Here is a 23,464-nt window from a genome sequence, read left to right as displayed (position 1 = left end):
AAATGAAGAAGAATTAAGAAGAAGTCTCTTGATAAGAATAAAAGAAGAATGTAAAAGCTGGCTTGAAATTTGAAATTTAAAAAAAACTAAGATAGTTAACTGGACCGTGACCACATTAAAGTGGGTACCATGTATATGAGACTGCTTTTCATGCAGGAGGAAATGCTCAAGAAAACCACATTTTTCCAAGAGTTTGGTCTGAGGATTAATGAGTTAGTCTTTGCAACATTCCTTAAATTTTTAATTCCATTGTACTTTCTGAGTAGTAAAAGCTATCTCCATGACTCCATCAGAAATAATGCTTCTTCCTTAACACAGCAGTACTAAAAAAAGAAAGAAAGAAATCTTCTGCTATCTACTTTTTCTTCCAAAAAGTGGAACTGACTCACATGTGCAATAATGTTTGTGACAGCCCTTTTTGTAGTAGCAAGAAACTGGAAACTGAGTGGATGCCCATCAGTTGGGGAATCGTTAAATAAATTATGGTATATAAAGGTTATAAAATATTAGTGTTTTATAAGAAACAATCAGCAGGATGATTTCAGAGAGGCCTAAAGAGACTTACATGAATTGATGCTAAGTGAAATGAGCAGAACCAGGAGATCATCGTACATGGCAAGCAACCAGACTGTAAGATGATCAATTCTGATGGACACAGCTCTTTTCAACAGTGAGATGATTCAGGATACTTCCAATGGTCTTGTGATGAAGAGAACCAACTGCACCCAGAGAGAGGGCTGTGGGGACTGAGTATGATTCACAACATAGCACTTTCACTCTTTTTGTTATTATTTGCTTGCTTTTTGTTTTCTTTCTCATTTTTTCCTTTTTGATCTGATTTTTCCTATGCAGCAAAATATTTATGGAAATATGTATAGAAGAATTGTACATGTTTAACATATATTAGATGACTTGCTATCTAGGGCAAGGAAAAAAATTTAGAACACAAGATTTTGTAAGGGTGAATGTTGAAAATTATTCGTGTATATATTTTGAAAATAAAAAAAAGAGACAGAGATTAAAAAAATAAAAAGTCTGTGAAACTGCTGAAAGCTTGCTTAGACTGATAATATATTAATAATTTAAAACAATTTGGTATAAGTTTTGCTTTACACCACTTGGAGCTTCAAAAGCTAGAAAATGAGGAAGATGTCAACAAGAAGAACAACGTGTGGCACAAGTAAGAGACAAACCAGATGTTGAAGTGCAAGTCCTCACCACTCTCACCTGGCCTACTGTCAAGACATCCTAATAAGTGTCTCCTCACTCTAATCTATCTGGCATACAGCTGTCAAAGGGAGTTTCCCTAATTGCTGATGTGACCATAGCAGTTCTCCACTAAACTCCAGTGTATCCCTACTGCCTCTGGGATAGAATATAAGCTCACATAATCCCTCTTCTTTATATAATTAGATGTTATCTCCCCCAATAGGATGCAAGCACCTTGACAATAGAGCTCATTTTCTTTTCTGTATCTGGATTCCCAGGACCAGCTTCTGGCACAAGAAAGGCATTTAATATTTACTTTTTTTTTTTTAATTTTAGGATTTTTTTTAATTTAATAATTACTTTATATTGACACTCGTTTCTGTTCTGACTTTTTTTCCCCTCCCTCCCTCCACCCCCTCCCCTAGATGGCAAGCAGTCCTTTATATGTTGGATATGTTGCAGTATATCCTAGATACAATATATGTTTGCAGAACCGAACAGTGCTACACCCAAAGAAAGAACACTGGGAAACGAATGTGAACTATCTGCATTTTTGTTTTTCTTCCCGGGTTATTTATACCTTCTGAATCCAATTCTCCCTATGCAACATTTAATATTTACTAATTGATTGCTAAAAGCTGTGGTACAGACAGACTTTTATCTCAAGGCACTATGGGTTCCTTCTATTAATTAAGTTGATATTATGATGAATATCTTGTTTTCTATCATATTCAATTTTATTTAATTAGGATTTAGTTAAATATTTAGCCATATTTATTTGTACCTCTTTTTGTGTTTCTGTAGAATGAACTGCTATGCTTCCTGGATTATCTTTATATCTTACAATAAAGTTCCAAGTTTGCTAGAAGAACCATATTTTGCGATTCTAAATGAACAAAAAAATCAGTTTTTGTAACTGACATGCTTTATCACAAATAAAACCATGTTATACTATTATGATCCAAATGTATGATTTCACTGGCGTAGGGCGGTCTTCGTAGGCAAACTCCCTTAACCTCTACTCTCTGCCTTCACTTCTACATACCTGCTGCTGAACAAAAATGGAGAAAAAGTTACAAATTCCTGCTGATTGGGTCCACTACAAATCTGTGTTATACAAGCTCAAGTTAATCCTCAATGCTACAAGGTAATCCTTTTTATATTGTCCAAATTAATTCACTAGCCCATTGACCACAGAAACTTTTCTAAATCTTTTCATCCCTCCTCAAACCTCCCATATTTTCAGCTGGGAAACTAGTCTCATATTTCATTGAAAACAATTGAGGGCCATTAGCTGGGGGCTCCCTGTTCTCCCTTCCTCATCTTACACTCCCTGTCTCACATAATGAGGTAGACCCTCTCCTTGCCAGGGCAAACTCCTTCACATGCACAAATGATCTCATTCCATTCCTCTCTTCATCAATAGATTTTCCCCTCTTATCATTTCCACTCATCTTCTAATCTGTCTAATGGCTGCTTCTCTGCTGCCTACAAATATGCCCATATGTCCCCCATCTTTAAAAAAAAAAAAACTCACTGATTCATGCACTCCTCACTAGCTATCATTCCATATTTCTCCTCTTTAGATTAAACTCCTTGAGAAGATCATCTACAATGGAATCTCTTAATTCTTTTACTCTCACTCTTCGTTATCTTTTTTTTTCTTTCCTTTCCTTTTTTTTTTGGGGGGGGAGGGTATGGCAATTGGGGTTAAGTGACGTGCCCAGGGTCACACAGTTAGGAAGTGTTAAGTGTCTGAGGCCACATTTGAACTCGGGCCCTCATGATTCTGGGACTGGTGCTCTATCCACTGCCCCACCTAGCTGCCCTACCTCTCAGTCTTCTTAACTCTTTCTTCAAATGTCATAATTCAACTGGCTCTGCTCTCTCCAAAGGTATCAAAGATTTTTAACATCACTGTACTATCTTCATGTTTCCTAACCTTTGTAGGCTTTGACACTGTCAATCAGCCTCTTCTCCTGATATTCTTGTCTCTAGTCTTTCTACACACTCCTCTAGCCTGGTTCTCTTCCTATCTGACTGCTTCTCAGCCTCCTTTGCTGGACTTTATCTAGTCCAGCTTCCTAAATTCTGGGATACAACCCCATACGGGGTTCCATAACTGAATGTGGGAGTCCCCAAACTAAAATTTATTCTTAGTAAAAGTGTGATCTGTATGCCTATTTTATATACTTATATACCCAGGGTCATACACAAATTTATCAGGCAGAAATGGATCATGAGAGGAGAAAGTTTAAGAATCCCTGGTCCAGATCATTTCAATTAATGGTGGGTGTCCCACAGGATTCTGTCCTACTTCCTCTTCTCTTCTTTCCCCACATTATTTCACCTGATAATCTCATCCCCTCCCATGGATTCAATTATTTTTCTACTCATGATTCTCAGAGCTATTTATTCAGCCCTGACCTATGTCCTGATGTATAGTCTTACATTTTCAATTGCCTAACGGATATCTCGAACTAATGTTCCAGAGACATCTCTCAACATGCCCCAAACTGAATTCATTATCTTTTCTCCAAAACCCTCTTCCAATTTCTCTCTTAGTCAAGGACATCACCATCCTCCCAATTACCCAGGCTCACAATTCCTGCTTCTTCATTCTCATAAGGCACATCCTTCATTTTACCTTTGTAACATCTTTCGCAGATACTCCTCACCTATGACACTGCTGCCATCCTTGGGGAGGTCCTTATCATGTTACAACTGGACTACTCCAATAGTCTGCTGGTGGGTCTATCTGCCTCTCTTCCCACTGCAGTCCATTCTCCACTCAGGTATCAGATTATTCCTCATAAAGTACAGATGTGATGATATTTCCTACCCTCCCCATCCAATAAATTTCAGTGGCTCCTCATCACCTCCGGGATTAAATATAAAGTCTGTCATTTGGTGTTTAAACTCTTTTTCCTCTGGCCCCCTCATATCTTATCAGTCTCCTTATACATCACTCACTCCCGCTGACCATATCAATGCTTCTGGTTCCTTGAACAAGACATTCTGATCTCTCACCCAGGCTGGAATGCTCTCTCTCCTCATCTCTGCCTTTGGATTTCCTTCAAGTCCTAGGTAAAATCCCCCATTCTACAAGAAACTTTTTCTGATTCCCTACTTAATGCTAGTGTCTTTCCTCTATTGATTGTTTAACTGATGCTGAATATCACAAAAATAATATGTAGTTAAGGAAGATTATATGTAATTAATGATAGTAAGCAGTAAGGAGGAGAAAAATTAAGCCATTACATGGTTAAGTATTGTGATCAACAACTATCCTTCAACAAATCCTTGGGATTGACAATTTGCTGATCTGACTCAAGAAAGATATGCAATCTGACCCAGAGATTGGATTGTAAACTCCAAAAAAACCTTTCTGTTTTTGATACATTTAGAGACTAGAATGTACATAAGTGAATTCTAATTTCAGCAAAAACTCCTCAAGTGTCACTCCCAAATTTCCCAAAACCTTGTGCCTGTCTTTCCAATTCTAGAGTAACCCTAGTTTCTGCTCCCTCCTTAGTACCCTAACCTAGATGAATCACACCAACAAAAGGGGGAGAAAAAAGTTTGAAAAACAAAGCCATTGAGTACATACATAATTCTAGCGAAATTCTAAGATTAGTTAACATTTTTTATCTAGCAATTAAACAACTCATCAAGAGAATGGCATTTTCAACACTTTCTTCTCATAGGCCTGTTTCCAAAAGTTCTTAGGTATTAGGTGATAACATTTGGGAAATTCTGGCCTAGCAGATGAAGCATTGAACTATATACTTAAATTCCAATTTTGTCTCCATCGCTAGTTATTAAATCTTGAACGTGTCATGATTATTACCATCCCTTCTATTCTCACTAATACCATTCAAGGATGTTGGAAACTAGCTATGAAACACTCTGAACTTTGTACCAGGAAAAAACATAACAACAATCCAAGAAATTCATGATCACCACATGCATAATTTTTAAAAATGCTAGAAAAAGGTATGCTTGGTTCTCGTGACAAGGACAATGTTTTTGTTAAACAGGACTGTATACAGTATGGTCTTGTGTATGTATCATTAGAACTTTATATAAATTCTATAAAATATTTAAGAAAAGACCTAACAGCCCTCAGCACATGTTCAGCTCTTCAGTGTCAAAATAAAGAAGAAAACAGTCTTATGTTCCTTATGAATTTGACAATATAAAGCAGTTACCATACTAATTAATATCCTCTCAAGTCTTACTTCCTTCTATATTTTCCCATCTAAAAGAACTATCAAGAGGAATAGCAAAGAGGAGCCAGTAGCTAGAGCTATGGATACTGCAGTTGAGATTATTTTTGAAGGAATGAAGACTGGTGCTGGAGCCTGATGGGAAATGACTATCTCATGGCTTTGGCATCTGCTTTCAACAGATGCCCTATACGGACAGGTGACTTCTCAACTAAGTACTCTCAAGAAATCATACTATCAATCAGGACAAATTAATACAATCAGTCCATGCCAGTGAAGGCTCATAGGGATGAATAAAATACATGGTCACCAAATTTCTAAGATACTCCCAAAGAACTTAATCAATGACAGAGACATCATGGAATAAAGAAACTTTCCCAATGCACACTGAAATAAGTGGTACAACTACCAATTATGGAAAGCAACAGCAAAAGGACTTCTCTGAATTGTAGCAATGGATGATGGGATGCCCATTTTGAGAAAACAAAAACAGCCTGAGAAGCAAAAAATAAAATAAAAACACAAACTGACATTAAAAGCAAAAGGCCCAACTCTGAACATAGATGACGAGGATTATCTAGCAATGTGAATGGCCCCGTAGCCATCAGGCTCATTCAAAGGAGGGATCTTTACATTGAGGAAAAAAGAAGCAGAACCCAGTTGTCCAAGGCCTGGCAGCTGTCTGTCAGCAATTTCGGCAGCTTTTTCTTTCCACCTCGAAACCCTAACAAATCATCCCAGAGCACTGACAGACATGCTCATCATCCACAAAGCAAACTCACCTTTCTCTGGTGGTAGCTCTTCCTAATGCTAAGGCTGGGGAAGGGACAGATAGGCCATGTGACAAGATCATATACTAGATAGACTTAGGTTTCAGAGGACATAGGTCAACCGTTGGGTCTCTGCTGCCTTGACTTTTGCAGGCTGATCAAATGCATACAATGCCCATGTATATAGATGTAAGCCAACACACATAGGGAAAAAACACTGGCTTGCCTTTTTTATGTTTTTAACAAGAAAACATGTAGCTGATGGAGGCCTACAACAAGGTTGAGACTAAAAAGTAGAAAAATATGGAAATGCTTTAAGGAGCCTGAGGTGACACCAAGAGAGCTGTACCAACTTGGGAGCACTGCATAGAACAGCTTAGGACCCCAAACTCTACAACTGTTCTCTATTAAGGGTTCTTAAATTTCTGTGTGTCAGAGACGCCCTTGGCAGGTTGGCAAAACCTAGTGAATCTTTCTCAGAATATTTTAAATGCATAAAACAAACTACAAAGAATTATACAAAAATTATACTGAAGTTTAGTTATTCACAATATTTTTTAAAACAAATTTGCTAAATCCCAGGGTAGAATTCCCCCCCACACCCCAGTCGACACGTTCTTTTCTTGAACACCTCACCACCACGCTGCCCAGTGTCTTGTTGGACATCTCCAAATACAATTCATTATCTTCCCCCCAGCCCCATTTCCCCATCAGAGTATCCCTAACTCTACTGAGAGTGCTACTATCCTTTTAGTCACCAAAGGAGACAACCTTAAAGGCACCCTTCAATTTTTCCTGTCCCCCGCCCACATATCAAATCAATGCAGTTTTGTTAAATGTGCCTCCACAGTATCTCTTGCACCCATGCCCTTCTCTCTGAAAGGGCCATTGCTAAGTTTGGGCCATTATGATGTCTGGCTTATACTATTACAAGGGATTCCTAACTGGACTGGATTCCAGCACAGCTGCCAAATTGATTGTTCCCGAAGCACAAGTCTGACCATATCACTTCCCTGTTTAAGAGCCATCATTGGTTTCTTACCGCCTCTAAAAGAAAATGAAAACTTTTCAGCTTCCCTTTTGAAGCCCTTTCTGATCTGGTCCAGCCAATCTTTCCAGACTTAGCCCACACAAATTATTTTCCTTCAAACACTCGATGCTCTGGCCAAATCTGCCTACTAGTTAGCTATTCCCTAGATGCAACATTCCTTCTCCCGTCTGGGTGTGGCCCCAATGCATGCTTACATTGCACTCTTCATTTCCACCTCTTCCTAGCATAAAGTCATTATGTGTCTTTTCTGACCCATTCTGCCCCACTCTTAAATTGTGTTGATATATATATTTACCCTCCTAAGACAATGGTGCTTATTCTTAACCTTTTTGGTATCAGAGATCTCTTTAGCAATCAAGTAAAACTTAGGGACTCCCCCAAGTGGCCAGCTCCATTCCAGAAGCATCTGAGGGCAGGAAGACTGGGATCACATGCAATCCAGCAGAAGGGCTAACAAATACAGTGATTACAGCATTAGGAGATATGTATTACAACTATAATGCAATATGAAAATATTTGTCACTTCAACTGGTGACATAATCAACGGCTACTGTCAATTCTCCTGTGGTTTACTGGTGCTATTCATCATTGACAATATTGGTAAATTTTAGGTAGAAATGAATAAAAATAAAGAGGTCACTTTTTTCTGATTCAAAGTTCACAGAGCCCTTAAAATCTATTCATGGCTATCAGGCTAAGAGCTTTTGCCCTAGGAGAGTCTAAGTTCTTTGAGGGAAGGAGCTATACTGTGTTTTGTTTTTGAATCCCCAGCATTTAGCATAATACCCTTGACCATAGTAATAAGCATTTAATAAATGCTTGCTGGATGAGCCTGGATATGAGGCCAATAAATCAGCACAGGATAATGACCAGATGCATACGACTGCTTTCTAGGACATTTGGCTGAAGGCGATCCAAAAGACACCTTTCCACAAGGATTAAGCAATCTTTCAGAAATCGGTGTGGTACCAATCTGTTGCTTCCTGTTCTTCTGTCCTGGTGAGGAAGGAAAGAGTGCAGGGCAAAGGCAAGGGACACAAATGTGAAACCCTTTAAATCACATAATCGAACTGCCCTTTTCTGTCACTCAGTGGAGGACGTGGAATTTATGACTGGGGAGTATGAAGAAGGCAAGTTTGGATGAAGGGTGATGATAAGGAATTCTGGAAAACTGGAGGTGAATCCAGGAGAAAACAAAAGAAGAAAGGGAATAAGGGCGCAGGAAAGCAAAAAGACTTCAAGACCTCATTATTCTCTCTGAAAAGAGCAATCACATACACCGGAACAGTTATTTACATTGAAATCACTTTGCCTTGCATGCCATGAGCTGCTGATACTTCCCCTTAACTTAAAGGGGAAGCGTTTGGAGTGCTGTTCAGAAGCACCATGTCTGCGTATATGTGTATATGTATATGTATACACACATGTGCATATATGAATATACATAGGTATGTACATACATTATTATTATACATGTGTATGTTATACATTATAATAGATAATAATCATGTGTATGAATATTTTGGAAAACAAATTACATTCCTATAGAGTCCTCAAAATATTTTTAAAAAACAAATGCAAGGATAACAGACCAAGAATTCCTGCTACTAGGAAACCCCTTTGTAAGACTCAAGCTAGGATGGACTGGAGTTTGCTGAGGGGGGGGATAGGGATGGGGTTGGTGGGGGATAGGAAGGTGAGAGCTCAATTAGAGTCATGAAAACCAGGCTCCTGAGGGGAAACTCTCTAGGGGAGTCTTCTCTGCTTAGTTCTGTAGCACCAGTTAGGAATGATGTTTAGCATTCTCAGTGCGTATTACTGGTTGTTTAAGGCAAGTCTGACTTTCTGTGCTTCCATTTGGAGACATTTTACAAATAGGAAAACTGAATAGACCAATCAATTTAGCCTCTGCTTGATGATTCTCAATAATTCTAAACCCTGATTACCATGTTGTGATGCCTTATGGAGGAATGTAAAACTGGCTACTTGTATGCAAAGTGACCCCAAAGAGGTAAGACTGAGGACTTTTATCAGGAACTTGTTTTGGAACTTCTAGGCCTCTCCCAGCAGCTGGCATTGCTTTATAGTGCTGGAGGACCTCTCTCTAGCAACTACTTGCTCTCTTAACATCTTCTTTCTAATAAGATGAATGTAAGGACAGGGAAGGAAAAGAGGTGGGATTTATTTGTTAAGTACTTACTATTTGCTACGCGTGGTGCTAAGCACTTTATAAATATCATGTCATCTGATCCTCATCATAACCCTAGAAGGTAAGTGCTATTCTTATCCCCATTTCACAGTTGAGAAAGCTGAAGCAAACAGAGCTTAAGCAATTTACTCGATCTCACACCCAGTTTGTAAGCATCTAGGACCAAAATTAGTGTCTGGGGCCAGATGTGAATTCATGTCTTTCTTCCTAAGTCTAAGTATAACATTTTATTTCCTGTGCCTACTGGCTGCCTCTAGCTGGGAGACCAAATAACTAAGTTCCTTGAATTAGAGAACTCTAATCTAACTAAATAAAATAGTAGACATTAAGAAATTATTTTTGTTGCAATATACAGGAGATGCCAGAATGGCTGACAACTGGAATACCATTAAAATAAGTTAACCAGAACTGACAAGAAGCAGCCAATTGTCTGGGCCCTCTGGGGAAGAAAGATGAGTATCAAAAATCATTCCCAGATTTCAGACTTGGGAGGACAATACAAGGATCACACCATCCAAAATGATGGGAATGCAGCAAGAAGGTACAGCAGGAAGACAAAATGTTCTAAGTCACACTCAATTTAGTAGGGTTAGGGAATACATTCAACTAGAAAAATCCTAAAAAGGAGAAATTTCTAAAATGGCTAGAAGGGGGATCATCGATTTAAAGCTAGAATCCATTGTAGAGGACATCAAAGTCGATGCCCTCATTTTACAGATGAGAAAACGCAGGTTGATAGAGATTCTGTGATTTGCTCAGGTCAGCCAGCTTGATAAGTCTAAAACAGGATTTGAACTTAGATCTTCCTAAATCACTCTGGACTATGCAACCCAAGTGCCAAGCAGGAGTCAGGCAGACTCAGGAATTGTAAAATGTCCCTTGGAGAGAACCTCATCTCAGTCCTTTACCCCTCCTCCAAGGAGGCTATGCAGCCCAGAGGGACAAAGTAAGCCACCTGAGTGGGAAAATGAGGCCAGATTCACAGTCCACTGTTCTTGCTGCTGGAGAACATGAATACTCTGCACACAGACACCCCTAGTCACTTATGTAGTACTCCTTTTCTCAAATAACTGTTAACAACTATCATTTCACATTGAGTTTTTAAAAACCATACAATTATTTATGAAAAAATGGTAAAATTCTGAAGGTTATCAATCTCAAGGAAAATTATCTCTGAATAATTCATTCACATAAACCATTCTTCAAGGGATGGGAAATATATAGTGTCCCCAAATTGGCACTAAGCTGTCCAACAACTTCTAGTGACATTCTTTCCCAGCAAGGCTATCAGGTGGATGGAAGGGATCAAAAAGAGATGCCTATTTGTGTCAGTGAACATCCAAATCTAGACAATTGTAGTCACTCAAGTGAGGGAATAGAACTAGTTGTACAAACAAAGAACGACCTCGATTTTCATCTGCCTGGCGGCGGAAACCTTCCCCATGTATTAACACGAATTCCTTGAAAGCCGGGACTGGCAGACTTCTGTTTGTAGCCCCAGTTATTAGTACAGTGATTTCTAAACAGAGAAAATGCTTAATAAATGTTTTATCATTCATTCATGTTGGACTGGTTCACTAAGTCATATGGTTACTTGACTGTCTGATCCCCACCCTCCACCCCAACCTCCCCCCCGACACCCGATGAAAATCCTCCTTTGGTGAGTTGGAAGGAGGAGAGATCTAGGCCCTTAGCATCTTCCCACTACTGATTATTTCAAATTTATCCTGTCTGTAGCTTATTTGCACTTACTGTTTTGAAAGCTGTCTCCTTTAGTAAGACTAAGTTCCTTGAAGACAAGGACTTTCTCTTCCCTTTCTTTCTATGTCCACTTACTTAGCACAGTGTAATAAATGTTTACTGACTGGCTGAAATCTTATTTTTTTCTTTTATATAAAGGAGGGATCAGCAAAATATGTCTAGATACCACCTGTTTTTGTTCGTCTCTAGAGGTAAAAAGAGTTTTTACACTTTAAAATCAAGTTTTATTATAAAAAATGTAAAAACTATTTCTTAGTCACCAAAAGTTATTGCCACATGTTTTTGGCCCTCCGGTCACAGCTTGCAGGTTCCAATTGGTCAACACCCCACTCCCATTCCCACCCCCACCCCTGAAATAAAGGATGAATTTGATTTCCTGATCCCATAAACTTCCTGTCATCCTGATCACTCTACATGTCAAAGGCATATATACACACAAAATTAAGGCCAAGGAAAGAATTGAACAAGAAGTAACAATTGGTTCTTTAAAATGTATATACATACACAAAAGATGTCAAAAGCCATTTTTTTAACAAAAATTCTTTTGCACTGACAACATACAAATAAAAAAAATCTTCAAAAGTGTATTTTGGTCATCATCACAAACATTGTTAACAAAGTAGACATCAAATAAAATTCAATTAATTTCTATACCCTGGAACAAAAACTATAGAAAACTGGAAAAAAAAAAAGAATAAATCTCTCACATGAACTAACCATATATATAGGCTACCAAAGTCAGCAAATGCAAAAAGAATATGTATCTTAAAACAGTCAAATTGTATATAGATGATATCTATAAAAAGCTTTACAAAATGCTGTAATTGCTGGCTATTCTTATTAAATATATACATGTTATATGCTGACGTACATTCTCAATTTTTTTATCCTCAAAGGAGAAATGAGACGTGTGCATGTATGTGTGTGGGTAGGTGGTAAGTATGTATGTGTGGATAAGTAGACAGACATAGATATATAGCTGTAGTAACTATAGATGAAATATTAATCAACCATGTGAATTAGCCAGAAATGTTCATTTCACCCTACGGGGTTTTTCTTTTTTTCTGGACCTGTGATTTAGGTGCAGGAACTTCCTGGTGAGGAATCTCCCCCTACCAATACAGATTGCTATCTGTTCTGCAATTTGTAGCCGTAAGAGAGTAGTCTTCAGCAAAGAAAGTTGAAATGACATGCCCGGCATCACACAGTCCGTGGTGTCAGAGGCAGGACTTACAAGCCACATTTTAAGAGTGATGCTGACAAGCTGAAACATATCCTGAGAAAAGCCAGCAGGAGGGTTAAGGTGACTCAAAACCATTTCATTATGAGACATTGCTGAAGTAACAGGATGCACATGCAGTGTGAGAGAGACTAACCACTCTATCACCAACTATCACCAACCATCAGCTCTATGAATCACTTACTTTCAATGTGCTTCAGTTTCTTAGTCAAATGGGAATAACAAAATTTGTATTATCTAATCTCACAAGGCTGTTATGAAGATCAAATGAAATAAAGCATGCAAATGCATGCACTACTCAAACATCAGTTACTATTATTGTTCCATTTATACAAACAAGGAAAGTTGAAAGGGGACATGATAGTGTCTTCACATAGGGGAAGTGATATCAAGTGAATAGGATTTGGTTTACCCAATGGGATCAGTGTGAAGAAGTTACAGGGAGGTAGATTTTGGCTCAATATAAGAAGTGAGCAAGCTGCCTTGTAAGGTAATAGGTCACCCCATCATTTGTAATGGATGGGGAAAAGAGGGAAGAGAGCATTTGTTAGGTATGTTATAAAGGGAATTTATCAGTTGAGGGGAGAGGAGAATTATAATTCACAGGTAAACTGACTACTTCAATTCAAGTCAAAAATATCTGAGGCCCTACTCTGTGCCATACATTAATATTATTTTGAAAAAAGATCAGAAAACATGGCCTACAATTACATTTCATTGGCTGATAAGTAGAGGGGGTTCCCTGACTACAATGCCGGTTGTTAAACTGGAAGGATGAATGGTGCAATGTCAGAACTGCCCGAGTTTAGCCAGAGTGACTTTGTTGCTGGAATATTGTTCATCCTTGGGGGAGAACAGGGGATGTGGGTGGAGGGATTACAGAGATTACTAAAAGAAAGAATTGCAAAAATTCCAAATTGAAAACAGCTCCAATAATTTAGACAGATGGCCTACAAAAAGGCACATAAGCTAAAAGAACAAAGTAAAAAATAGTAGAGTTGAATAAAAATAAATCAAAGGCAACACAACTGAGCTAAGCTTAAGTATATCATAAAAGAGCTGGGGGGGGGCGGTATTAATAGGAAACCACAAGTTAAAACCTAAGCCAAGGAGATCTGGGCAGGATTTTGACATTCTATCAAAATCATTCTTCCTTCCTTAGCTTTAGGATTGATCTCAGTTGTTTTATTACCACATTCAATTAACACTTTGGCATGCATATCTTCAGAACAAGTGGTCTAGAGAAGACTGATGGATTTGAAAACAAGTCCTATAAAAACAGCATAAAAAGTCAGATCTATTTATTCGCAAGGCAAATTGTGGAGCAAAATAACTATAGTCAAATATATGAAGGCTATAAATGACTTGCGCAGGATGTGTGCATGCCCATACTAGAGAAAACAGTTTTAAATTATAGCAAAAAAGCAGTTGGGCACAAGGCAGAACTACTTGAGAATATAATACACAAAAAAATTACAGAAAACTGAAGTAGGTTTTTAAATCTTATCTGAGAATTTTTTATAGAGTAGTATAACAGAGGATTAGATCTGAATCAGGAAAGGTCTGATCTCAAATTCTACCTTTTGACAACCATTAATGCTGTGAGACCCTAAAGCACTTTGCCTCTAAGCCTCTGTTCTTTGTCTGTAAAATGGAGAGAATATCTCCATCACAGAGTTGTTTTGAGGATTAAATGAGATAACATATGGAGAGCATTTTAAAGCCCAACCCTAATACTAACAATTCAGTAGGGTCACCAGACTGCTTAAGTAGGAGCAAACCTAATCAAATCAGAAAAAACAGCAGGTCAAAGATGATGAGTTCTAGAATTAGGTCTATCAATGGGAAAGGAAGGAGGGAGAGAGGGAGGGAGGGAAGAAGGAAAGAAAGAAAAGGAAGGAGAGAAGGAGGGTGAGAGGGAAGAAGGGAAGCAGGAAGGAAGGAGGGAGGGAGGGAGGAAGGAAAGAAAAAGGGAAGGAAGAGAGGACGAAAGAGAGGAAGGAAGGAAAGGGAAAGGAAATAAAGGGAAGGGAGGAAAGAAGGAAGGAAGGAAAGGGAAGGGAAGGAAGGAAGAAGAGAAGAGAAGGAAGAAAGGAAGGAGGAAGGGAGGGAGGGAGGAAGGAAGGAAGGAAAGAAGGAAGGAAGGGCCTTCTCAATGGGTTGGGGAGGAGAGTAGGTAAGAATTCAGACCTGAAAAAAATAAAACAAAATCGAATGAAATTTAAGGGAGGAGATAAGAGATATACAAAGCAGCACAATTCAAGCTTTGAAAATCTGAAAATGGAAAGATCCAATTCAGTTGAAATAAGGGAAGGCTTGAGAAAGAGATGCTAACTTGGGCCTTGAAGGAAGCTTATTTTTTAGGCAAGGAAGCAGAAAGCATATGTTCAAGGTATGGGGCATGGCCATCCCTAAAGACAAGATCAGATAATGGCTAAAACACAAGAAAAGATCTAGTATGAAAGTAAGCTGGGAGGTTATAGCAGAATAAATTTGTGAAGGGCATTAAAAGCCAGGCTGAGTTTGTATTTTATTTATCCTAGCTGTGAAAGGGAATCACAAAAGTGTTTGGGGCAGCTGAGTGTTATGGTCTGATTTATGCATTACTAGCATGATTTTGGTAGTTATGTTAAGGACGATTTAGAGCAAAAAGACAATTGAAGAAAGGGGAAAGAAGTCTGAAATGGGACTAGAAACTATGGATATAGGTGGAAAGCAGGGGGATGGGAGAGAAATTGGGGAGAAAGAATAGACAGTCAAATAATCACAGGATGTAGGACATGAAGGAAAGAGTTGGAGATGATCCAGAGACTTGAAACAGAGGTGGCAGGAAGGATGGGAGAGCAGCTATCAAGAGAAATTAGGAAGATGAAAGGAAGGAGTACTTTTAGGGGAAAAGAATGTTTTGGATGTGTTTAAAGCAGGCAGGTGAAAGGGAGAAAAAGAGCTGAGGGTGAGAATCTAGGACAGAACTTAGGACATTCATGTTTAGTAGTAGCAGCAGCAGCAACAATAACAACAATAATAATAACTAACATTTATATGGCACTTTACATCTATCTCACTGAGTCTTACAATAACCTTGGAGTTAAGTGTTGTTATTACCTCCATTCTGATGAGGAAACTGAGGCAAACAGGGGTTAAATGATTTTCCTAGGTCACAAAAGCCCAGTGTCTTGAGACCAGACAGCTAAGAGAACCAGGCGAGAGCAGCAGCTCAAGGGGATAGGCAACAGTCTAAAATTTTTAGAAAGTTCAAGAGAGAAGAGAAATACCAGCAACAAAATATTTCCTGTGTAATATTAAAGGTTTACATTAACCAAAATTTAAAATCAAATTAATGAAGAGAAGAATTTCAGAGGATTTCTGCCCTTAGACTTCATCTGTGCAGTTTGGAGATACCACAGTTTAAGAAAGATATCAAAAAGCTAGAGAACGTCCAGAAGAAGGGACGGCTGGAGGGAAAACTTGTAAACCCTCAGCGCTGTTCCCAAGTATCTTGAAAGAGAATCTGTTTCCCCTATCCATAGGGGTCTTCAAGGAGAGTTAAATGACTTTGTATTAGAGACTTCAGAGTGGCTATTTGCCTTTCAAGGATGGATTGGACTAGAGTTAAAGTTTACTATCTCTAATTTTGACTTTTTAAATTCTCTAATAAATCTAGGGAAATGACTACCTGGAAAGGAGTCCACAACATCTTGGAAGCTCCTCAATTTGAAATAGTAAACTGGTTTGCTAAATGTATGTATAACTCCAGGAATTCCTAAATGAACACACATCAGGCCAATCACTGCATAAATATTTATCTACTGCCTATTGTGAGCAAAGGACAGCACTAGGTTCGGGGAAAGGGGGGAATATCAAGTGGAAGATTAAGTACCTTTCAGGGACTAGGCAACCTAGTCAAGGGAAACAAACACAAAAGCCAGTATTAGCTGATCTCTGAGTTCTCTTCTACATCTAAAAGACTTCGCTTCTGTGACTTTATTTAAAAGAAAAAAGCAAAAAAAGAAAGATAGTACAAATACCAAAAATGTAGTATATAAAACAATACAAGAGACCAAAAGAGGAAAAGTTCACTATAGGCTAGAATGCTCAAGAATGATTTCACAAAGAAAACGAGCTAAATTTGGTCAAATGTGTGTACAAATAAGGTACATGGACAATAGGGAGGAACAGAAAACAGTATAATTTTCTAGAGGGGATCAGTGAGTGTGTCTGGAATCGTATTGGAAAGGGGAGGCACAATTAAGGAAGATAAATCTGCAGTGTCCGGACACTGGAGGTCCATGATAAGCAGGCTAAGTTTGACTTTTATCATATAGGTCTGAAAGTTAATCAAGAATAAATACTTTCAATTCTGTGTAACAAGGCAATACAGAACAATCCCTTCCACAAACATTCTCAGAGAGAAGCAAATACAAAGAACAGCCTAACAAAAAAGTTACTTAAATATCTATTTGTGTTGTTTTGGCGATATAGTTATCGTGAGAGAAAGAACATTTAGCAACCTTCACAAATTCCATATTCATCCCTAAATAGCAATTTACCAACAGTTTTTGAAGGCCAATTCCCTGATTCTCCCACGCTTGGATGTATCTTTCCTTATCTGAGCTCAAAGGACTTTTTCTTGTCCTTATGTACCTCTAATTAATCCAATCTGTATTATATCTGTGTACATATCTTCTGATATCCATTAGGTTTTACGATTATTGAGGGCTGGAACCATAACTTAGGATGTATTGCACAGGGGGATCCCTAAATCACAAATGTTTGTTCCAAGAATGAATTCAAAGTAGCCTGTACTTGAAAGGAGATTAATCACAAATTAAAGGGCTAAAAGGGAAAAAAAATAGATCACTTCTGCTTTGTTTTCTCTCCATAATGACCACTTCTGCACCATGGAGCAGCAATAGCTGTGGACTTGAACTCAAAAGTTCTTGTTAAGTCAATTTTGGGACCCCTTTGAGGGGTGGGGGTTTCTTAGCTGAGATACTGGAGTGGTTTGCCATTTCCTGCTCCAACTCATTCACAGATGAGGAAACTGATTCCAACAGGGTGAAGTGACATACCCAGGGTCGCAAGGCCTGTAAGTATCTGAGGCTAGTCTTTCTGACTTCAGGTCCCACACTCTATCCACTGATCTGGCTTCAAATCCTAACTGCCACATGACTTTGGACAAATAAGGTTTCTGGGCCTCTGTAAAATCAGGGAAATGGCTCTCTTGATATTTATCTTAAAAGGCTGTCTGGAAGACAAAATGTAAAGACAAGAGAAGGTAAGCTAATATTACACCTTGGTTTTTGTTTTTGCCCGAAATTCAACATGCTGAAATCTTGCTCTACATATAAATGGTTTTTTATTCTCTCTCATTAACAGCAAATTCACAGCGAAGCCTAAAAGCTTTAGATTCACCATATCTATTTCAAAACAATTAAAGCAATTTCATCTGTGATTTAACTCCATATAGAAAATGGAAGAGAGCACAGAATTAAAGAACAAGCAAAGTGACCTTTTCATCACACACTCAAAAATAATCAACCCTAGCTGGGAAGAAAGAAGGGGGGAGAAAGGGATGTGTTCATAAGAGAAAATGCAATACACCACAGAGGTTAGCAGAAAATAAGTATTTGATGAATTCGAAGAACACTGGGTGGGCACTGCTAAGTGGGAACAACATAATGGCCACTTTCTCAGTCAAAGTGATAATAATATACCTAATATTTAGAGTCTCACTTTGAGGTCGGGAAAACAATTAACAAGGGGCCTGGCGCACAGTAGGCACTCACTTAAACAATGTTACCTGAGCGACTTAACATCCTATTTGTAATTTGATCCCGGAGTAACTTTTTTTTTTGGTGGGGGGGAGCAGTTTTTTCCCTTTAGAAATTTTGCCACGTTTTGTTTGGTTTAATAGTAAGGTTCCGGTTTAACCTCAAATAAGCAAGCTCCCCAGGATCCGACCTCGTAGTCCCACTAGCTCACAGCACCCCCTCCGCTCCCGGGACAATGAAGAAACCGTCCTTCTCCGCCGCGCCCCCCCCCCCATCCCGGGATAACAAACGAAATGCGGGGGAACTGGAGAAAAGCAAAGGGCTGTGCCATGGCCGGGGTACAGAGGGGAAGGGGACGGCAGGAGCGGACTTTGCCACCTAGGTGCCAGCCTGGGGACCCCCTCCCTGAATCCACAGCCGCGCCACGCCCAGGGCGCCCAGCCGCCTCTCCGCCCCCGGCCCGGCCCCTGGCACCTGCTTGCGTGGTGTCCGTGAGGTCGTAGCCGCAGCCCGGGAAGTCGCGGAGCTTGCGGCCGCTGAGGCTCAGGATGCCCGACGTGCCCGCCTCCTCCAGGGCCCGGTCCAGGCTTCGGCCGGCGGCCGGCGGGGGCTGCAGGCTCCCCGGGGGCCACTGCGGCCCGCCCGAGAAGGGCTGGCTGAAGAGCGTCGGGCCCGGGCCCGGGCCCGCCCCCGGGCCCGCCCCCGACCCCGCGGGCCCCGGAGCCGGACTACCCCCGCCGCCACCGCCGCCGTTGCCGCTGCCGCCACCGCCGCCGCCGCTGCCCTGACTCGCCGCCATGTTCCTGGGAGCGAGCGGGCGAGTGTCGCCCGTGTGTGTGCGTGCCTGTATGGGAGAGTGGGGAGAGACCGAGAGAGCGAGAGCAAGAGAGCGAGAGAGAAAAGAAAGAGACAGACACACAGACAGAGAGGAGAGAAAGAAAAGAAAGAGAGAAACAGAGAGAAACAGAGCGACAGCGACAAGACCCCGCTACAATACTCCTGGCCGAGCGGGGGCTGTGGGGTGTGGAGCGCGGGGGGTGCGCATGCGCCGAATGGGAGCCGGCGGGCGGGGGGCGCGAGAGGCGGGGCGGAGCGCAGCAGGAGAGAGGCCGAGGGGAGGGGGCCATGAGGAGCGGGGCTGAGGGGGCGGGGCCGTTCCTGTCGCCTGGCATGGGAGGGGAAGAGGAGCGTGCCCCGGAGGAACCCGCCTCGGTGAGGGCAGGTCGGGGTTCCTGAGGGAAAGGATTCGGAGGTTGGGCTCCGCGGCTCGGGGTGGGCATCGACCCCCATCAGGCAGAGGGAGCGGCGGCAGGCTCCTGGCGCTGCGGGTGGGACCTGCGTCCTCCGGCCCACTTCTGGCCGGAGGAAGCTAGGGGCTGCTGGCAGCGGGGGAAGAACGAGGGGGAGACCCAGGCAGGAAAGGCAAATGACAGCTGTGAGCCGGAGGTCACTCACTATGAGCTCACCGGGCTAAAGCAGGGGCGGGGGTGCGGGGGGGGGGGGGTCGGGGAAGGGTAGCCACGAGAACGGAAAGGCAAAAAGCGCAGCGCGGCCAGAAAAGTCCTGATCGCCGCGGCCAAGTGATCCGGTCGCCCCCTCCCAAGCCGCCTTCTCTCCTCTCTCAAACTGCTAGGGCGACTCGTCCGGCCGATGAAAGCAAGAGATCGCTGCCAAGTGTGGGGGCCCCGGCACCTGCTGCCCCCTGGCACCGTCTGCTCGACGGCCCCGAGAAAGAAAGGCGTCTGTCTCCTCTTGCCCCAGCCCCCCCGAGCTGCGCTCGCACGGAAAGTTCCGAGTCCCGGGTCCGCACTCCCACCCACCCCGAGCACGGCTTGGACCGGGATCAGCCTGGATCCCAGCGAGTCGTTTTGCATCGTGGGCACAGAGATGCCGTCTATGGCAAGAGCCGCGGAGGAGAGAGTCCCCGTTTGCAACGGGCTGTTGGCAACGGCACAGTGCCTGGCACATAGCAGACGAATATGCCCATTCCCTTCCTTTTGTAATCCCCCCTTCCCCTCCCCTCCTCTCCCCTTCTCTCCCTTTTTACTGAGGCTACTCTGAATCCCATTATCCCTCCCTCCCTCACTCCTGAGCCAATTAATCAAGCAGCACGCGGCACGTTTAAAGGGAAAGTGCCGGCGGAGGCCTTTTGGTACCCGAGAGAGGGGCCCGGCCTTCCCAAGGAGAGGACTTGGAGTGTGACCTTAGCCAAGCTCTTAGCAAAGATGTTAAATCTCGGCGCTTCCCTTTCCCCTCTAACATATAGGGGGTGGACTAGTAGACACTCTCACTGAAGTCCCTTCTATCCCTGATCCTGCAGTCTTGCTTGAAACTATATGGAGAGAGGGGGAGGAGGAAGGGGAGGGGGGTGATTGTGGAGAAAGACTACTCCAAAGTGTTAAGAAGCCGGTGGCCAAAATCCCTGCGAATGAATATGCAAATAGATGGTGACGAATTCTCAATTTCGGCTGCTCTCTTGTCAGCAGACGTGCTGAAATCCTGAGGGCAAAAGTAGAAGTCTTGAAAAAAATGATGTGAAATGAAGTGGGGCAAGACAGATTTGGCGAATTGCTTTTTATAGCCCTCAGGCCGGCAATGAGGATGTCTGCCAGCTGTCTGCCCGCTTCCCTCCAGTATCTGTGGGGCTTTTCCTGGAGTGAGGAAAACATAATAGTCTTGGTCAATGGAAGTGTGATTCGGAGCCAGTGACCTAAATCTATAGACTCTGGCATGGAGCTGGCCAGATTAAATGCAATGGGAAACTGCCTTTTGCTAGATTACATAGATTTAATGGAATGCTACCCACCGAGAGCCCGAGCCACGAAGGCAGAGGACTTCTCCTTGTTTCTTGGGATGATTTTAGTAGCGCTGGAAGCCCTTCCAAGCTTTGTCCAAAGTTCAAACGAATCCAAGTAAACAGAACGAGGGCTGGAAGGCGATTCCTGGCCCTTCCTTGGGCCAGGCAATGTGTTTAACAAATAGATCATCTTTAATATACTAGGACTTATGCAGGAATAGCTAGAACATAGAATTTGCCCATCCAGATGTCAGAGGTGATTGCCAGGGTCTTCGAAACGCTGCCACAGGCAGATAGCGGAGGGACCCTTGAGTCACCGACCTTAAGGAACAAGTCACCACAGCCCACTGAATCAATATTGTCTAAATAATCCAGACTACGACTCCAATAGACACGGAGGGCAGTAGCATATTATTAGGGTGGGCAAATGAGAGCTACCAAAAAGGGGGCCAGAGCAATATAGCCGGCAAGATCTCTCTTCCCTGAGCAGTCACAGAGGTCCCAGGGAAGCTAGGGCCGGATTATAGGCTTCGTTGGCAAAAGTGGCAAATATCTCTCTATTAGGGTTTGGGGGGTTGTTTTTCACAGACCACCTTAACCGTTGACTCACCGGATCAGTTTCCCAAAGTCACATTGGCAGGTAAATGGAAGGAGACCGGGCAAGGGCATACATCCTAGGCAGGAGAATTGCCCATGAAAAGGCAATCAGGAGATAGAACAACAAGGAAGTCAGCAATACATGGGGGGAAAGAGGGAATAAAAAGGTTGTAAGTGGAAGAAGGGGCTAGGTTAGAAAAGGCATTAAAAGCCAAAGATCTTTAGATTTAGGGGAGCTAGGTGGTACAGTGGCTAGAACCCCAGGCTTGGAGTTAGGAAGACCCTGTATTCAAATTTGACCTCAGATACCTACTAGTTATTTCACTCTAGGCAATTCACTTAATGGCTATTTGCCTCAGTTTCCTCATTTGGAAAATGGGTACAATAGGATCACCTACCTCCCAGGTAGTTGTCGTGAGGAACCAATGAAATTATCGTTGTAAAGCACTTAGCGTTGTGCTTGGCATGCAGGAGGTGCCGCATAAATGTTAGCTGTTGTCATTTGATCCTGGAAGAATAGGGAGCCATTGGAGTGGAGGGGAGGGTGACATGGTGGAATCTGTGCTTTAGGAAAATCACTTTGGCAACTGAGTGGAGGATGGTCTGGACTGGGGAGAGACTTGAATCAGGCCGACCTCTCCAGCACCTATTGCAATAGTCCACGAGAGAGGTGAAGAAGACCAGCACCAGGATGGGGACGATGTCAGAAGAGAAAAGGGGGGAGCATTTGAGAGATATTGCAAAGGTCAGATCCGTAGACTTTGGCAACCAAGTGGACGTGGAGGGTGAGAGATAGTGAGGAGCCCAGAATAATACCCAGATTGTGAATCTGAGGGACCGGGAGGGTAGTGATGCTCTCAAGAGTAATGGAAGGAGGAATTCTAAGCTTAGTTTTGTATACATAATGAGTTTAAGCTGTCTGTAGGACATCCAGATCGAAATATCCCATCAGCCCTAGGGGATTAGTGATTGGGAGAAAGACGAAAGCTGAATATGTATCATAGAGATAATAAACTAATGGGAGAGCTGAAGTCTGCACGTGAAACAAGCATGGAGAGGGAAGAAGAAAAGGTCCAGGGGTGGGGATGGGGAAGGGAAGTCTTACAGTTAAGCAGGACAAAACTCACACATACACTACAGGTGAATCTTGCTTTAAGAAAACCTGATCCGGCACCAGAAGATCAGCACTTACAAAACCAACAAATTAGGAAATATTTTCATTGTACAATAATTCTTGCTTCATAAATCGATTTACCAGAAAGATCCTTTAGTGAGTTTCCCTAGTGTTTTTAAGATGCATTTCCTTTTGCCACCACCACCCCCCCAAAAAAAATATCAAGTCATTTTTAAGGCATATATCTTTTGTGTAAAATGAGACGTCTCCAAAGCAGAGCATCTTCATCTTTTTTGTGTTGTGTGGGATCCTTTGGGAAGGCAGCCTGGGGAAGCCCGGGGACCCTTTCTCAGAAAAATGTTTTTAAATGCATAAAATACATGATTCTGAAGAATATCAATGATACTGAAATGTACTTATTAAAATATTAAAACTACACATTTTCAGAACCCCAGTTAACTGCTCTCTACAGTTCTTTGACAGTTCAAAGGATCTGTGATCTCAATAATGTAATCCAGAAATATGTTTGCATTTTTAAAATGTATAAGTTTATAAAATTGCTTACCATCTCACTGAATGAGGAAGGGGAAGAGAGGAAGACAATTTAGTTTTCAAGACTTTAAAAAATGAATGTTCAAAATTGGTTTTAGATATAATTGGAAAAAAATAGTATTGAAAAAAAATTTTTTTTTAAATTAGTGAACTCCATAGAG

The 23,464-nt window shown here is 41.7% G+C and overlaps 1 protein-coding gene and 1 long non-coding RNA gene across 4 annotated transcripts in view; one reads left to right on the top strand and one right to left on the bottom strand.

The window, feature by feature from the left end:
• LRCH2 (leucine rich repeats and calponin homology domain containing 2) overlaps nt 1-19,247 on the bottom strand; it is a 97,945-nt gene extending 78,698 nt beyond the window's left edge. For 2 of the 3 annotated variants that reach the window (XM_051967771.1, XM_051967772.1), the window contains exon 1: nt 18,718-19,246. In XM_051967771.1, the coding sequence (XP_051823731.1) occupies nt 18,718-19,042 (325 nt within the window). In that variant the 5' untranslated portion in view covers nt 19,043-19,246. Of the gene's footprint in view, nt 1-18,717 lie in introns of all 3 variants that reach the window. The other variant, XM_051967770.1, reaches the window with a different exon arrangement.
• Nucleotides 19,248-19,402: 155 nt separating this feature from the next.
• On the top strand, nt 19,403-23,205 carry LOC127542309 (uncharacterized). Its single transcript, XR_007948634.1, has 2 exons — nt 19,403-19,455; nt 19,877-23,205. It is a non-coding gene; the product is annotated as an uncharacterized LOC127542309 (long non-coding RNA).
• The last annotated feature ends 259 nt before the right edge of the window (nt 23,206-23,464 follow it).

This window comes from Antechinus flavipes, chromosome X, assembly GCF_016432865.1.
Source record: "Antechinus flavipes isolate AdamAnt ecotype Samford, QLD, Australia chromosome X, AdamAnt_v2, whole genome shotgun sequence".
Lineage (NCBI taxonomy): Eukaryota > Metazoa > Chordata > Mammalia > Dasyuromorphia > Dasyuridae > Antechinus > Antechinus flavipes.
This window is presented reverse-complemented; position numbering and strand designations above follow the sequence as displayed.